The sequence below is a fragment of the Silurus aristotelis genome (assembly GCF_946808225.1).
Source record: "Silurus aristotelis genome assembly, chromosome: 13".
In the NCBI taxonomy this organism is placed as follows: Eukaryota; Metazoa; Chordata; class Actinopteri; order Siluriformes; family Siluridae; genus Silurus; species Silurus aristotelis.
This window is the reverse complement of record NC_139586.1, coordinates 19,331,961-19,345,600: the sequence shown is the minus strand read 5'-3', so window position 1 is coordinate 19,345,600 and position 13,640 is coordinate 19,331,961. Positions and strand designations below refer to the sequence as shown.

Here is a 13,640-nt window from a genome sequence, read left to right as displayed (position 1 = left end):
TGTGTTCAGAGTGTGCCTGGGAAACTGATTGATTAGCTCTAATTACTTGTGTGGTTGTGCGGTTTGCCAGCAATCACTCCCTTAGGCTGTCTACTTCACCCAGGAAGAATTGTAGCTGTTCTCTCTCTCTCTCTCTCTCTCTCTCTCTCTCTCTCTCTCTCTATATATATATATATATATATATATATATATATATATATATATATATATATATATATATATATATATATATATATATATATATATATATATACAGGTAGTTCTCTACTGATGATGGAGATACGTTATGTAGACCCCATCGTAAGTCGAAGTATTGTAAGTCCAAGATGGTGCTATGACAGTGACAGCCTTTTCTGCTTCATGCTGATTTATAATTTTTATTTTCTGCTCCAAACTGATGGCTTTCCTCTTCTTTTTTTACTACCAGCAGGAGACATACTTAGGCTCTTTTAAGACATGCTTTTTTTTATAACCAAAATTGCTGTTTGAAACCATTGTAAACAGAAAAGAATTTACACACTAGCACTAAGACAACTTTACTCTGTCGATCGTTAGCGAGAGTGGGGCATCTCACAGGGCTCATCCCAGCTGTGCATCCAGTGATGCCTGTGCCTATTTTTACAATTTTGTCATATCGTTATCGTCATCATAAGATAAAAAAATCGTAACTCGGGGACCATCTGTATATATATATATATATATATATATATATATATATATATATATATATATATATATATATATATATATAAAAAAAATATATATATATATATATATATATATATATATATATATATATATATACATATATATATATATATATATATATATATATATATATATATATATATACATATATATATATATATATATATATATATATATATATATATATATATATATATATACACACATACATACACACACACTATATATTTTACAGGTGTTCTAAAGACTTTTATTTCTACATTATTCAAAACCACAGGGAACAACATGTTGGAACATGTTGGAACAATATGCAGACATAAATATTTCCATCCCCTGCTGAATAAATTGGTGTCTATGGCATTCAGTATTTTTACTCTGTTCTTTCTGCAGACACATTGAGAACTGGACAGGACTGCAGATCCTTAAGGATGTTGACATGGAGCTGTACACTGGACTACAGCGGCTGTGAGTAAACTGGAAATGCATTAGTAGAAGTTAAATCCTTATGTACTTATTTATATTGTCACTTGAATGCAATGTTATTGCACCCAAGATTGACTGTTACACTTCTGTCTTCTGTTAGTATGTGTCAACAAAACAGGCTTATGCACAGCTTTGGTTTGCTTATATTCTGACTTCTATATAAAATCGAACATTATTCATTGTTGTTCATAAATGGTGTTCCTCACACCATCTATCTAGAAGTCATTCAATTTCCTCTCAAGATACCCGCCACTGTGAAACAGGAAATAATATGACAGGGTGAACCAATCACATTATTCGACTTCCAACCCTTTCTTTTGAAGTGAACCCCAGGCTGCTGTTGAGAGATTGCTATTCTGGACAGCATCCGGGTTTGAAAACAGCTTTCACACTCAACCAAGCATACTGAACCTGCAGTGCAAATGGCATAGCATCCAGAAAAAAGCTCAATTGTGGAAAAAAAACACTAATGGTTTAAAAAAAAAAACCTGACTGGACTCATTTGATCTCCCCTTAGTTATAGAATGGCTGATTACAGTTGGGTGGGATATGTAATAAATTAAGGAATACCAAGGTCTTATTATTCAGGCCATGTAAAAAAGTGGTTCTTAAAGTGGGGTCCGAGAAGCCTCAGGGGTCTATAATTTTTTTATTATGTTACAATGGTAGAAATTACAGCAAATTATTCTCAAAGTATTTTTAGTTATTAGCTTGGTTTTATGCATTTTATCCAAATGAGCCAGAAACAAGCCTTTAAATAATATGGATGTAACATGAACATAAAGCTCTGCTTGAGCAATGAGGTTTCTAACTGAATTGTTGGAATATGTTTATAACATATTTCACTGGTTCCTCACTGGACGAAAGAGAGACAGGCAAAAGTTCACCAATAAGAGTTTTCTTTATTTACTTCCATTTTGACCCTGGCACCTTTCTATCCAGTACTCACACCCACAGCTCACCCACAGTCTCGTGGTTCGGGACGCCTTTGCAGCTTGACATCCGCCGGCGCACACTCGTGGATTGGCGCACCTTCCTGCTGCACTCGCCAGTCTTTTCTCTGGCGCTCGCCTGCGCTCAGTCACCCTTCAGCGACCCTTCCACTCTTCTTACCCTTCAGAGACCCTTCCGATTTTCTCTTCTTGGTGGCCCTCTCCTCGAGGCTGGTGTTTCACTCCTTTTTTATTTTAACTGCCGGACTGAAACTAGACTAGTCTCATCAGCTGCAGGTGTTTTTTACCGCTCGTTAGCTCGTTACCCTTAGCCTGGTACTGCTCCCTCTGTGGCAAAGTCTTTCTGACATCATACCTCTATTCCAGCATGGGGTTTCAGCACCACTGTAACAAATCCCACTCGTTCCATGCTGAAGGGAAGATAGACAGAAAGAAATTCTCCAATCCAGACCTCAGAACAAAGAATGTTATAAGCCGCGAGGTGGCGCCTGTTTACTGCATGGTGTGAACAACAGCGCCTAGACCTAGTTAACTGCCCAGTTGGTTAAGTGCTGGAATTCCTTCAAGAACAGTTCGCCAAAGGGTTGACTCCTTCCACCCTCAAGGTGTAGGTGTCCGCCATTGTGGCCTATCATGCCCCCCTCAAGAAGCAGTTGCTGGGAAAGAAACCGTTGGTTACAAACTTTTCCCGCGGCACCGGTGGCTAAAGCGCGACCTGCATGGGACTTGCCCATTATTTTGTAGGCCCTGTCAGAGCCTCCCTTTGAGACTCTGACCGAGGTACCTGTGAGGTTTCTCACAATTAAAACTATGTTCCTCTTGACCATCTCCTCTCTCAAGAGAGTAAGGAGTCTGTGGCCCCTTCCATACCAGAGTTCACTTCAGGCCTGGCCAGTGCCTTCCTCTACCCTAGATCAGGGTATGTCTCTAAAATACCCTTGGTCGTACCACAACCTATTAGGCTTTAAGCATTCTCTCCTCCTTCTTTTCAGGTCCCAGACCAGCATAAGCTTAACCGATTGTGTTCAGTGCGAACACATATACATCCACGGATCAGAACTGTGAAGGAAACAGAGGAGAGGTCTTCCTGCAAATAAACAGGCGCTCAGAAGATGGATTGTGAATGCTATTTCTTCCTCTTATGAGTTCTCTTGTCTCCCCGCTCCTTTCGTTGTCAGAGTGCACTCCACTTCAAGCATGGCTGCCTCTAAGGTTTTGTCCTCTAAGGTTTGGAGATTTCCTCCAGGACATTTGCAATGCTGCTGGCTGGTCTACCCCGCTGACCTTTGTCAGGTTTCATAGCCTCGATCTCAGTGCCACTCCTGTACCCTCTGTCCTTCGCCCTAGCTGTGCCTGTCCACACAAGGCAGGGATTGGTCAGTCTGGCTTGATTGGACTTTCGTTCCCAAAGAGTTTCTGACGCAGCTCAAGTTCCTGAAGGAAATTGTCTCCAGGTTACGTATGTAAACATGCGCTGCGTCTCTATGCTACACTGCTCGCAACCTTATAGCTCTTCCTTCTTTTTTCAGAAGCTTGGCCGTGGTTTCACTCCAAGTGCTGTGGTGGCGCCGCGCTGGCGCTGCGTTTTCCATTGGACTGATTATATACGTGATTCAGAGCATGGTCAAAGCGGAGGCGATCCCAATGTGTTTCTGACACAGTGTCTTATTCCCTCGGGGAAGCCTGGTTAAATATGTAACCTGGAGAAGTTTTTGCTGCAAAAAAGTAAAAAGAAATCTGATTTAGAACTTGTTTTAACCTCTTTATACAAAACTAAAGTCATTTATTATGACAAATCAGACAACAAATGTATTTACTATAGATTTTCGCTTCCCTTAATAACTACTTCCATGATTGCTGTCCACTCTTGCCACTTCCTCATCATTGTTTCCCTTTTTCTCTTGTTTTGTCCTCACCTCAAAATGGTGCAATCCTCTCTTTTTTTGTTAATCCCTCACAAGAAAGAACAAGTGATGGATCTCCACTCCAATGTGCATTTTTCTCATTAGCCTAGCACTCTTCTCCTGCCCTTGTTGGGCTCTCCTAGTGCATCCTACGCCATGGGGTGACTCACACTTCCGCATCTGACTCAACCGACAAACCCACTTGAGGTCACTGCATCATCTTCTTTTCTTCAAATCCCTAGTTAGCATTTTGCAAACTCTCATTAGATAATACCATGGCAGACAAATGATGTGATTATTTCTGCATCAGGACAGGTTGTGACAGTGCAGTTTTCCATTATGGACTAGCCAGATTGATCTATTTCAGATATAGACTAGAGGGAATTTGGTACAGAATAAAGTTTTTAAAAAATAAGCTGCTATGTCCACAAGGTCTTATATGTTGACATGTCTGTAATGGGAACATAAAGAGGTAATGTTTTGCACATTCAACATTTGCATCATGGAGAATAATAGACTTTTTATGACAATTTATGACATCACATAACATATATTTGACATGTACCTAATACCAGCTTTTGCACCATAACCCAGATTTTCAGGATAAAACAGGATTTCTGAAGTCTCCTACTTCATCTAATCCACCATGTGTTACACAACTGGACAAATGTTATAAAACATTACAGACATGGTAATAAGGGTAATCCTGTAACGACTACCGATCACTTCTTAAGCGTAGTCAATTTCTCCATGATCTTTCTGTAATGAAAGCACCGAAGTGACTGCCAATTTATTGCTCTCCAGGAGCCGGTATTCATTGCAGCTGTCGCAAAAAATCATCAAGGTGAAAATGTGGCCCCTGATGATACCATTATTCTAATGATTCCCTGAAAATCAGCCTGGCAGCCTCTAATGAACTGGTGGCATTCTCATTTCTGAACGTTTAACCTGCTGCCCCCTGTGCGAATGATCAATAACAGAGGGCTTTGTACGAAGGGACAGAATGGACATCTGTGTTGACAGGTGATATGGGCATAGGAAAATGAGAATAATCTGTCTGTGTTTCTTTGATCTTTTGTTAGTCTAATCAAAAACTGTTTGCACGTCTTATTAATCATGAACATAAGGCTCTTTCATTGATACTAGTTGTGTTTTTATTCCCCAGGACTATCACAAACTGCAATCTACGAACGATCCAAGGGCGCGCGTTTGCTCAAAACCCTCATCTTCGTTACATGTGAGTATTATATATATGTAGCCCTTTCACTGATTTACTGGCTCAAACTGGGTCTAGAGAACTTACAATTTAACTTTACACGTGAGAGACACATCTAAATGTACTTAAGGAGTAATATGTTTACCACCAAAGTAACTCAAAAATAATGTTATTAACCTCGGGTTTCAGACTTCAGTGTTTCTTAAAGACTTTCTCTTCTATCTCTCAGAAGATAATTAAATCACAACCACATAACAGTAAAGATCTCTTCCTTTACATAAAAATAACAAAAGTATATACTGTATGAACAAAAAACAAACATTTATTGACTGAAATAAAGGTAAACAAAAGAAAAGAAAACCCCACAAAAGAAATATTACCCAGCTGGGATTTAAGTCTCTGGTTGGCGCGCTACGTTGGAGCTCATGTGAAAGTGTGTACAGTTGCTAGTACTCACGAAATCCAAAGGAACAGTGAAACTCGTGAACGAAGCACACACTTGGAAAAACACGATTATCCGTTCAACCGATTAGATTTTCCCTGATGTCCATCCACGAACACGCACTGTGCAAATCATCCATCTGACGACTTAAACGAGGTAGAGATGCAGCATAGACCACCACGTGTCCTCGGTCTCTCCAGCAGAATCGCGTGGCCTTCACTTTCTCCGTTGTTCACTCAGTGTTGATGACTATTTGCGTTGCAATCCGTTCCACAACATTTGTACACTCAAACTTTGATAGTTTATTTTCTGCGACTTTGCAAATTGTACAACTCACATAAAGCTCACGTAGTCCTGGGACTAAAAGAACTGCGTCATCTTTGTCCTTCACGTGAACACGTGCACCTGAGTCCAGTCACTCTTACACTCACACTCTCTACATAGAGTTCATCCACAATTATTTTTCTTAGCAGTCTTTTATCTGTTCATTGTCCCTGTATATAATCCACAAACCCAGTAGTCAGGCTTTACACCTGCACCACATGATTAGCGCATCTTTTTTTTTCCGGACTCCTTGTGTCATCCTTTGCTCTCACTCTCTCTTACTTCCTCCCCTCTCATCTCTAACCTCAGAGGTCAGTCAGAAACTACCTTATTGGTTAAACAACAACTATTATTTTTTTTATTATAACAGTTTTTTTTTCTTAGTTATATCTCTTTGTGACATTAATAAGTTTTAACTAGTGTAACAGAAAATAAAAAAAAAACAAATTTAGACCTAATTTAGTAGGGCTCTATATATATATATATATATATATATATATATATATATATATATATATATATATATAGAGAGAGAGAGAGAGAGAGAGAGAGCCCTACTAAATTAGGGTTACTAAATTAGGTCTAAATCTAATATATATATATATATATATATATATATATATATATATATATATATATATATATATATATATATTAGATTTATGGAAGCAGGACACATTTTTTGGCCTTTTCATTTAAATGAAGCAGAGCAGGACTGAATATAGTGGCAATCCGTTTGGTCCATCACATTCTAATTGGTTCTCTGGTTCATGTCTATGCGCCAAGTGGGCGGTAACAAACACCAATACAAGCAATCGGACAGGCTGAGCTGGAGTAGCTCATCAGCATTTAATGAATGGGATAAAAGTCATTTAGAGGCTGTCTTCACTTGAGTCACAAATGGAGCAGATGGACATGCTAACTGTGGAGTCGTTAAGGACGAGGATGGGAGCCTCGTCGATGCAGATTTAAAAGGACTCTGAAATGCCAAGGACTGAAGTTGCACAAAAGTGTCAGAGTCACAGTTAATGGGCGCCAATGTAGACAATAAGGATCATTAACTGGTATGTTCTGAACTATGCAAAAGTTTTAGCTACACATTGACCCAGAGATCATTACAGCCACAGCCACATTTGTATTGACTATTGTACTAAAAGAAACAATGCTTTTCCTGTTTGTGATTATGACAGCACATTTAAATTTTATATGTTTTACCACAGCTGACATTTTTTTTAACACATATGTGCTTAGTGTTTAATTTACTGCTAATTTAAATTTAAACTGTAATGATTGAGCTTAATAGCAGTGCATTAGGTTTGTATTCAATCCAACAACCAGCTCTTTTAAATCTGCTTGCACACACCTTCATGCATCAGTGGATTAGTCGATTGTGTTTCAATAACAATTTTTAGCCTCCATGTCCGCTTAGAATTCATTTATGTTTGAATCTTCTGTTGTATAAACATTCTGATTGTTGCTGCTCTATCACGCATGTATTTTTAATTTTTTTTACTCCCTGGTTAATTTAAAAACCTTCAAATCTTATTCTGTATACAGCCTAATAACATTTATATATAAAAAAGCATTTGTATATATTATACACATTTAAAACATTATATATTATATACACATTGGGTTAAATACATTTTTTTTTTCTTTGGTGTATTTAATATAATTACATTTGTGGCTTTTTTTTGTATACAATTTTGACTTCTAAATTATATTTTTTTTTTTATCTTGGAAAAAGATTTAAACACACAACAATGTAAAATATAAATCTCAAAATTTCTAAAAAAAAAAAAACCCAAAAAAAACAAACAAAAAAAAAAACAGAAAATGTGGTTTCGGACAAAAAATATAGATTGGTTCTGGACAATTTTTAATGTTCTACTAAAAAAACATTTAAAAAACTGAATGAATGATGAACAGGAAATGGCTCAGTTATAATTAATCATCTGAATTTGACCTTTAGCTGCTAATATTTGCCAGCTACTAATAATTGCTAGCAAGCTAACCTTAGCAAAGCCTAACTACATAAATAGTTCTGTTGGGTACAGACTAAGGATAATTGCTGATGCTTTACTACCACAGAAAACTAGTGGCTTAATTACAACCTTAAACAGTTTCTTCTTTGCTCTGGATATTGTGGAAACAGCACATTCTGCTTAATTTCCAAAAAAAAAAAAAAAAACATTCTCAAAAACATAGCCCAGAATTTTGCTGAATATAAAAACAAATCTTACCCCTACCAGGTTCCAACCAAAGAAAATAAACAGTGCCAAAATGTAAATTCTATATCACAATTTTTTTTTATTTGATGTGAGTTATATAATATGAGCATATGAAATTCATATTTAAATATGTCAATCAGATTCTATGCTTCATATTTCCACCTCACACTAAGGCAGTAAAAATCTGAAGGGCCTGTTGTCATAGGGGAAGAGGAAAGGTCAGGTCCTGCTGGGGGGACTGAAAAGTCTGTCCCTCATTAACTCGAAAGCCTACGTAATGCTTTGTCTGAAAATGTCACTTTAGCTTAACGACTTTCAATGTCACCTCGTTCAGTCAGGACCAATTATACAGTGTTTACCCCACCTGACTCAGCCACCCTACTCCCTACATGACATTGTTCCTCACCTGAAGGATTTCCAAGCAATTTCACAGAATTTAAATGAGGTTTTAAAGTATGATGATATCTACAGTATACAATGGGAGAAAAAAGAATTCCACCCAGCATTGTTACTGTTGCGCTGACAGGGACATGTAGCAATGAGGTTAATATGCTATGACACCTGCAATAACACAAGCAGAGGCTTAGGGCACTACACTAAAAAGCATTACCATGGCCCTGAGTTACTAAAGGTTTGCTGTCTAAAAACCTGTACAACTATTTAAAAAAAAAACTAAGTACAATGATTACTAACAGGGTCTACAGAGGATAATGTTTCATATATTCAGCAAAACCTGTTGCACATTCATATTAAATTTCAAATTTGATGATCATATACCTTCTCAGTAGAAAGGGATTCTGATAAATTTTCTTGACATCTTTCTTGATTTTATCCAACTACTGAAGCCGTGTATGAGATTTCATTGTTGTAAACGATATCAGGAAAGGGTTACAAAAGAATTTTGATGTTCAATGGAACAACGTGTAGGTTATCATCAACAAGCCAATGAGGCATCACAGGGATTACCAAAAAAGGATGCTGTTTCAATATTGATGAAAAAACAAGACAGATCTTAACCTGAAGGCTCCCAAAAGACATATGGGAACATTCAAGGAGCTGCGGGAATATCTGCCAAGTGCTGGTCACTCCATGCAAGTGACAACATGCCCACCTTAATCACATTGAACCTTGTGGTAAAATGTGTTATGTTTAATTCTAAAAGGTAGGTTTGGCACAACAAAAAAGAGCTTATCTCCCAAAGATGAACAGTGACAGTGAAGCACTATGGTGGCAGCATTGTTCCATGAGGCTGCTTCTCTTCAGGACTGGGGATATCTAGTTATGATAGAGAGAATCATGGATAGCTCCAATACCTATCTATTTTGGCACAAAGCCTGTAGGGCTCTGTTAGACAGATGAAGATGAGGAAAAAAATACATCTTTCAGCACAATAACAACCCAAAAGCACAAATCAAAGTCAACAAAGGAATGACTTCAGATCAGACTAGAGATTTTGGAATGGTCCAGTCAGAGTCCATATCTAAATCAAAAACATGCAGAATGACTTTTAGAGGGTTGTACACAGAAGATTTGCAACTTGATATATCTAGACCATTTTGCAAGAATAAAAAAAAAGTGCTAAATCAAGAAATACTAATCTTACTCAAAAGTTTGACTGAAAGATAATGGGATAATATGCGTAAAATAAAATTGCAAATTGCAAATTACACATAAAATGTGTTTTGTACTTAGATTTTGTTGAATTGCTATGTCACATTAAATGTTTTTAATGAGTGTGTAGCCTTTTTCATCAACAGTAGCTTAAATTAGCACAAGCAGTGTGATTAACTTAAAAGTCAATACGAGCAATACCAGCGGACAGATACTATTTTTCAGCTAGTTGAATGCCAAATTATGCCATATTCTATATACTAACATTATTTCGAGATTGGAAGGTATAATTTGTATAATCATAGTTTGTCGAAATAATGAAATGTGTATATAAAAACATTTAAAGAGATGCTTTCAGGGTTTTAATTCACATATATTTTATTAGCAGAATAGAATCCATGTGTTTCAAAACTCAGTGAACTGTTGAACAAGTCTTACAAATGAGTGAACGGGCAGTTAAACCTTTTTGTTGTGTGGAAAAGCTAATACTAATCTGTATCTCCTTTAATGAGAGTAAACTAGACCTTATAATTTGAGAGTCTATTACATTATATTTCTTGAATGCAACCCCACTGTCTGGATTGTGAAAAAAAAAAGTGGTATTGTTTATGGAGAGTAACTTAACATGCAACGATGGCTATTGAGTCATTTTATGTCACTGCAAGTTTTATTCTGCACATCACTTGAAGATATACTAAGGGTGTAAGAAAATATAACTGTAATACTTTTTTAAAACCAACTCTATGAGGTGCTAAATCTACTGGGGAAAAAGGTTCCTATGACCTTATTTTCTGCTCCTAAGTGTTTTGACAGGCTCCAGACACCATCTGGGAGGCTCTGTATATCGTCCAGTGATAATAGAAGCAAAACAGCGTTGGCTTCCACTGTGTCCCATTTGTAATTAATGTATGCTGTCTATTTAAGCGGAATTGAGCAATTTTTTATTGCTTTAAAGTTCTGGAAATGGGTGCCAAAAAAGAATAAATACTTTCATATTTGTTGAACAATATAGAACGTCTGGCTGTTAATGACTAAAAAAAATTTACTTTGTTTTTATCATCTTCAAATGTCACTGGTGGCTTGCTTTACACTTGAGACCGACTTACTACGGACTCCCTGTCTGTTCAAATTTCTGTTGTTTGAACTGATTTCATGTCAGGCCTCTGGCAGACAGTTAAAGCGGAAGAAAGAAATGTGTTCCAGGCCGTCATCAAAAGATACCCCAGTGTGTAAACACACAGTCTGTGTTTAGCCGCTGCAGGGTGATGGGTTAATGGCTGCAACTGCAGGAGCAGGATAAAGTGACCGCTCTCCCACAGGAGGATGAGTTTTCCCGCTGTGACAGTGCGCTGGGATCAATAGCTGCTTTTACATATGTTACACCCATTCACTGAACCATGCATGAGCCTCTGGGAACATGCTTATTCCCTGGAGCTGATAAACTCTGAGGCGTCAACGCAAAGGGAATACCCTATGAATTTGCTTATCCCTCTTTGTCATGTCGAGGCGATGCATTCTTCCTTTTTTCAGTTTGAAAGCTTTCAGTACGCTTAGCTGCCGACTGAACAGCAACAGTCATTCTGTAATTGACAGATGAGTCAATCCCTCCAGATCCCATTCTGCTGGTGGCAGCGTCGACTGAAATAACAATGTGCCATTTGAAGGTCTAGATGAGATGAAGGCGGGTTGCCTTTGACAGACGGCCGCTGGAGCTCTGTGTATGCGACTTAGAGAAGGTGATGGCACGAATACTGCAGGCTCAACGCTGAGACTGGGAGAAAGATTTTTCTCAGACCCTGGGGATTTGCTAGCAAAGATGTCTTCCATTCACACCTTGTCTGATCACCAATGAGGTGGGCCTTGTTCCAGCCTGCTCATCAGACTCTGGCTGGGAGTCGATTTTATTTTTTTTTGCGACATGGGGAGCAGCGCGCCTCCTGCTTGCATCCTGCTTGCTTTTTCTACTTTCTGTCGATATTGGACATCTCTCTTTTCCTCATGGTCTAAGCACAAGAACTTTGTCAGCACCCTAAGGGGAAACTCGACCTTCCAATAATTAGCTTGATTGAGTACATGAGTTTAACCCAGGAAGTTGATTACCTATTTTTGCTAGTCTTTCTTAGCATATTGTCTTGCAAAACAAAATAAGTCTGGAATAAATAGATAATTAGTATTCTTCATTCTCTATTCTTAATCTATTCCATTCAAACCACTGCCTTAATTCAAAAACAAAATCTGCACATTCAACACAACCACACTTCCCATGCATTATGATTTCTGGGTATAGCAAGTACAGCAAATTGTATTCTCTGCCTATCCTAGTTCATTAGGGAACTAAGTTCTGGGCTCAAGGTCAGTCATTATACACTGCCCCTAAAGACAAGCTTTGCTCACAGACCCAACAGTGCTACTGTAGCTTGGTAATGCTAAGATTTGAACTCTAAACCATTGGCCAGAACCTTACCTATAACCGTAAACAACGATTACTATCATTTTCCATACAAAAACAAGATTCTGTTTGTCCCATTATGATATTAATAGCACCAACATGAGGAACCAGAATGAACATCTCCCTCTAATGTTCCATTCAGTTTGTTGCACGTGTGGGAAATTAAATCTGCTGATGAATCAGCATTCCTGGATGTTCTATAAAGCTATCATAGAATGCACAGTAGCTTATAAAAATGTTGCCTTATAATAATACCATATCTGCTATAGTCCTAAGCAGGACATGAACAGTTTTCCCCTTATCTCTTGTGGCACTGTGATGGTATGTTTATAGTTAAGTAGAAAGCATGCTCAGTTGCAAAAAACACTAAAACTGAAGTGCATTGTGGTTCTGTTCCTGTTAATAGTGCTTGCAGATTTGAATGTAGAGTCTATAAACAAATGATCGACAATATCTATCTGCGATACTCTATCTATACACTATCACTATCTATGTAGTGCTCCAGATATAAGTATTTGTATATTTACTTGGATTTGAACCCAAAGTACCCAAAATATGAAGTGCATCCCAATGCCCAAAGAAAAACAATGCATGTAGAAATGGCAACACTTTCAGCAGTTCCTCATCCTTGTGTCAGATTTGTGCATGGAACATTTTTTTTATTCTATTTATTTTGTTTACGTGTTTACCTGGCGATGATATTTTAAACAAATTTAGACACCCTTTTTCCCAAAATATCATAAACAAGCTAGTAGCCTAATTAAGACCGCTGTGATCCTGACCATGCAGGTATAAGGACGATGTAAGTGCATCAAACAGCGGTGCACATTCATGTTAATGAAGCTTTTTTGTTGCATAAGCAAAGTACTATTAAATTACTACAAGACAAACAGCATAGCCAATTCTGCAAAATATCATCAAAGTCCTATGAGTGGAAACGCTATTGTTTTGCTTCCATGAGAACCGGTAGCTGTTGCCTGGTATATTTAGGATCTAGGTCACTTAGTGGATGTGAACGTTAAATCTGCCATATAATTCCTTTTTCAATTGTCTATCTGAAAACAAATTTGAATGAAGCGCCATGCTTTTTGTCCTCTCCACAAGAATCTATTCCCTCAGTATGCTGGCTTCATTTGTATGGGTGATTTTTCTTGAGTGTTTACCCAGTAATCAAATGTTTCATTGGTATGCAGCAGTTACACTGGTGGTTGATTTTACATTTTATTAATGACCAAAAATGTCAGTGAAAAACCTCTCATGTTCAAGATAAAAGTAGTGTAGATTAAGTATAATTCTTTAAAAATCAAAAAAGAAATTGT

At 37.6% G+C, this 13,640-nt stretch overlaps 1 protein-coding gene across 2 annotated transcripts in view; it reads left to right on the top strand.

Moving 5' to 3' along the window:
- The window catches only part of ntrk3b (neurotrophic tyrosine kinase, receptor, type 3b), a 135,774-nt gene that overhangs the window by 31,009 nt on the left and 91,125 nt on the right, over positions 1-13,640 (top strand). For both annotated transcript variants that reach the window (XM_083559122.1, XM_083559121.1), the window contains exons 2-3: positions 1,099-1,173; positions 5,214-5,285. In XM_083559122.1, the coding sequence (XP_083415248.1) occupies positions 1,099-1,173; positions 5,214-5,285 (147 nt within the window). The remainder of the gene's footprint in view (positions 1-1,098; positions 1,174-5,213; positions 5,286-13,640) is intronic.